Source organism: Elephantulus edwardii, unplaced genomic scaffold (genome assembly GCF_000299155.1).
Source record: "Elephantulus edwardii isolate Elephantulus edwardi_28Jun2011 unplaced genomic scaffold, EleEdw1.0 scaffold00039, whole genome shotgun sequence".
Taxonomy (NCBI): domain Eukaryota; kingdom Metazoa; phylum Chordata; class Mammalia; order Macroscelidea; family Macroscelididae; genus Elephantulus; species Elephantulus edwardii.
The window spans coordinates 18,568,427-18,571,845 of NW_006399789.1; the positions used below are offsets into that span (position 1 = coordinate 18,568,427).

At 38.5% G+C, this 3,419-nt stretch overlaps 1 protein-coding gene across 1 annotated transcript in view; it reads right to left on the reverse strand.

The window, feature by feature from the left end:
• LAMA2 (laminin, alpha 2) overlaps window positions 1-3,419 on the reverse strand; it is a 746,602-nt gene that overhangs the window by 107,208 nt on the left and 635,975 nt on the right. The window contains exon 45 of the mRNA XM_006885032.1: window positions 3,211-3,365. Coding sequence (XP_006885094.1) covers window positions 3,211-3,365 — 155 coding nt within the window. The remainder of the gene's footprint in view (window positions 1-3,210; window positions 3,366-3,419) is intronic.

Here is a 3,419-nt window from a genome sequence, read left to right on the forward strand (position 1 = left end):
TCACAGAAGACAAGGAAGGTCACTACATAATGCTGAAAGGGTCAATAGAACAAGAGGACATAACAATAATAAATATCTATGCACCAAATGAAAGACCAGCAAAATACATAAAACAAACATTAACAAAACTGAAAAAGGAAATAGACAACACTACTATAGTGCTGGGAGACTTCAATACAACCCTTTCAAGAAAAGATAGAACTACCAGAGAAGTGTGGCATCAGGATTGGAGATAGAATCTTCAATAATCTATCTTATGCAGATGATACAACCCTGCTTGCTGAAACCGAGGAGGACCTGAAAAGCTTAGTGCAGAATGTCAAGGACTGCAGTCTTCAATATGGATTGAGGCTCAATACCAAGAAAACAAAGCTTCTCACCACTGGGCAGCATCATGATAGATGCTGAAGAAATTGAGATTGTTGTCAGCTTTTGTTTGCTTGACTCTAAAATCAACACTATTAGTGCCAGCATCCAGGAAATTAAAAGATGAATTGCACTGGGAAAAGTCTGCTGCCAGAGACCTCTCCAAAGTATTGAGGAGCAACGATGTCAGTCTGGAGACTAAGAAGAGCCTGATACATGCCATGGTCTTTGCCATTAGTGGCTATGCAACAGAAAGCTGGCCGATGACTAGGGATTATAGAAAAAAGAATTGATGTCTTTGAGCTGTGGTGCTGGAGAAGAGTACTGAATATACCATGGACTGCTAGAGAACAAATTCATCCTGGAGAGGACGAAGCCAGGCTGCTCCTTGGAGGCAAGGATTCTGAAGCTTCATCTGACATACTTTGGACATCTTGCAAGGCAGGATCAGTCCTTGGAGAGGGACGTTATGCTTGGAAGGGTGGAGGGACATAGCAGGACAGGAAGACCCTCAATGAGATGGATTGATTCTGTCACTAAGGTAATAGGGATAGGTGTGTCAGGGATACGGTTGGCAAGAGATAGCTCAGGGTTTAGAGCTGTTGTACATAGATAGGGTCGCTATGAGTTGCCAGTGACTTGATGGCACAAAGCAGCAACAATATTGTGATTTTAGTGAAAGTTTACAGAAAAGTTGAATTTTATTTCATTCATTATTGCATTTCCCCTACCTATCCCCCTAGTTCACTGGAAAAAAAAATTCATTGTTGTATAATTATCCTCTCCCCAGTCCACTTTGCTATGAACCTCTTATTATGGACTATTGTCATGCAGATAATGCAAATCATATATTCCTTTTGAACAGTTCTTTCCTTCATCTGGTCTAATGCAGTGTTTGTTATTTATCCCCTCTTTTTCTCAATTTCCCCTCAACTACCATGTCAACCTGGTTTTATAATAGTGATGTTACACAGTATTTGTCCTGTAGTGACTGAGATATCTCACACAGCATAATGTCCTTCAGGGTCTAGTTCCTTCTTTTTCAGTGCTGCCTAGTATTCCATTACGTGACTACACCATAGATTTTCTATCCATTCATTTGTAGATGGGTGTTTTGTGTGGGGGGGGTGTTGATGTGTGTTTTTGTTTGTTTGTTTGTTTTTTTAAATTCCACTTTGGGCAGCCTAGCTAAGTCTAGGTTGTTAAGTGAACAGAATCAGGAGATAAACGATTTAGGTTTCTCCAGCTCCCCACCAGAGGGAAGGGGTAAAGAAATTAGAAAATATCCAGTATGAAGACCTAAAACGATGGAGTAATAATAGGCATAAATTAATGGTGATTGATTTCATAAAACTCAATGTATGGGAATGATCATATGAAACACAATTTGAATGAAGGAATGTCTGAAATGAAATGTATACAAATTTTGTATTCTAAACATTATAAAAAAATAGGTTTCTCAAAAGGTTTGAACTGAAACTTCATCACATAAAATCGTATGCTACTTGTTTTTCTCTAAATTAATCAAGAGCACTGCACATCCCATGGATGGCCAAGAGAATGAAAAGATAGATCTATCTTGGAGAGGGTGCAGCTGGAGTGGTTTTTGGAGGCAAGGATCACTAAGCTTTGCTAGCATACTTTGGGCATGTTGCTTGGAGGGGCTATTTTAGAGAAGACATGATGTTGGGAAAGGTGAAGGGTCGGTGAAGAAGAGGAAGAGTCTCAACCAGGTAAATTGACACAGTGACTGCTGCAATGGTCTCTTGTGTGCCAGGAAGTGTGAGGATGGCGCAGGATAGAACAGGGTTCGATCTTTTGTTTACAGGGTTGCTATGACTCCTACTCAACTCTATGGCACCTAACAACAAAAACAACAGCAACAAATTCATCATGCTGTTGTTTGTTGTGTACTGTATGGTGTAGAGCCAATACTGATCCATTGCTCACCCTTCAGTGGGTTTTCAAAGGCATTTAATTACAAGGGAGGAGACCGTCCAATCTTCTCCCGCAGAGCAGCTGATGGCCTGGAACCGGAACTTTAGAGTTTACATAAAATTTTACATTTGCACTTAACACCTCTGTCCTGATTCAGTAAGAAGCTACTTTCCAGAAAGTTCTGTTTCTGTTGTGTATTTTTTTAAATTTGGTTAACAAAGATAAAAATTTAAGACAAATGAAATCTTCCCTTTCTTATCCCATGTATATGTTGTTTTCTTTCCTATTTTAATTGATTTGCTTACAAAGTTCATTTACATGCTGTTTTACACTACTCATTCATATTGTGGTTCATATGATCATGTATTGTTTTATGAAATGAATCACCATTGACCTTGCCTATCATTACCCTAGCTTTTCACCCAGATCTTTCTCATTTCCTTCTCCCCCTTTTAAACCCATTCCTTTTTGTTGTTGTTTATTCACTGACAGATGTATCACAGTCCTCTGACTATGTGTCCTTAGCAAATTGATTACAGAGGCCCTGTGACCTTCAAGTAAGTTCTAATTATTATTTTCTATGGGTGGATACACAAGCATTCTACAGCCTGAGAGACAACCAAACTACCTCTATAAGAGGATTAGAAAATTTCTTTGTATTATTCAACTGAAATGATAATAAAACATACCATAATTTTCAGTTTTTAAATCAGTAAGTGATGATTATACTTCCCAGGACATATCCATTAAAGTTTTACAAAGACATAATCTTTTCTTCTAAATAATGTTGACTCAAAGGAAAAGAACTGTAAATCAGTCTCAGGTACACTGGGGAAAAGCATTCCTGCTGGGAATCATGCCAACAATTAAAACTAGTGACTGATACTGAAAACAGAAAGAGCTTACAGAATTGGCTTGTTTCCGTGCTTGGTTTATCAGTTCTTTTATCTCTGAAATGTTTCTTTTCAGATGGTCTTCAAGTTCTTTGATAGGTTTGAGTTTATCTAGGAGACGATCAGCTTCTTGTTCTAGATTTTTTACAGTGGCATCAGCATCTGCAACTGTATGGAACAAAACACACACACACACACACACACACACACACACACACACAC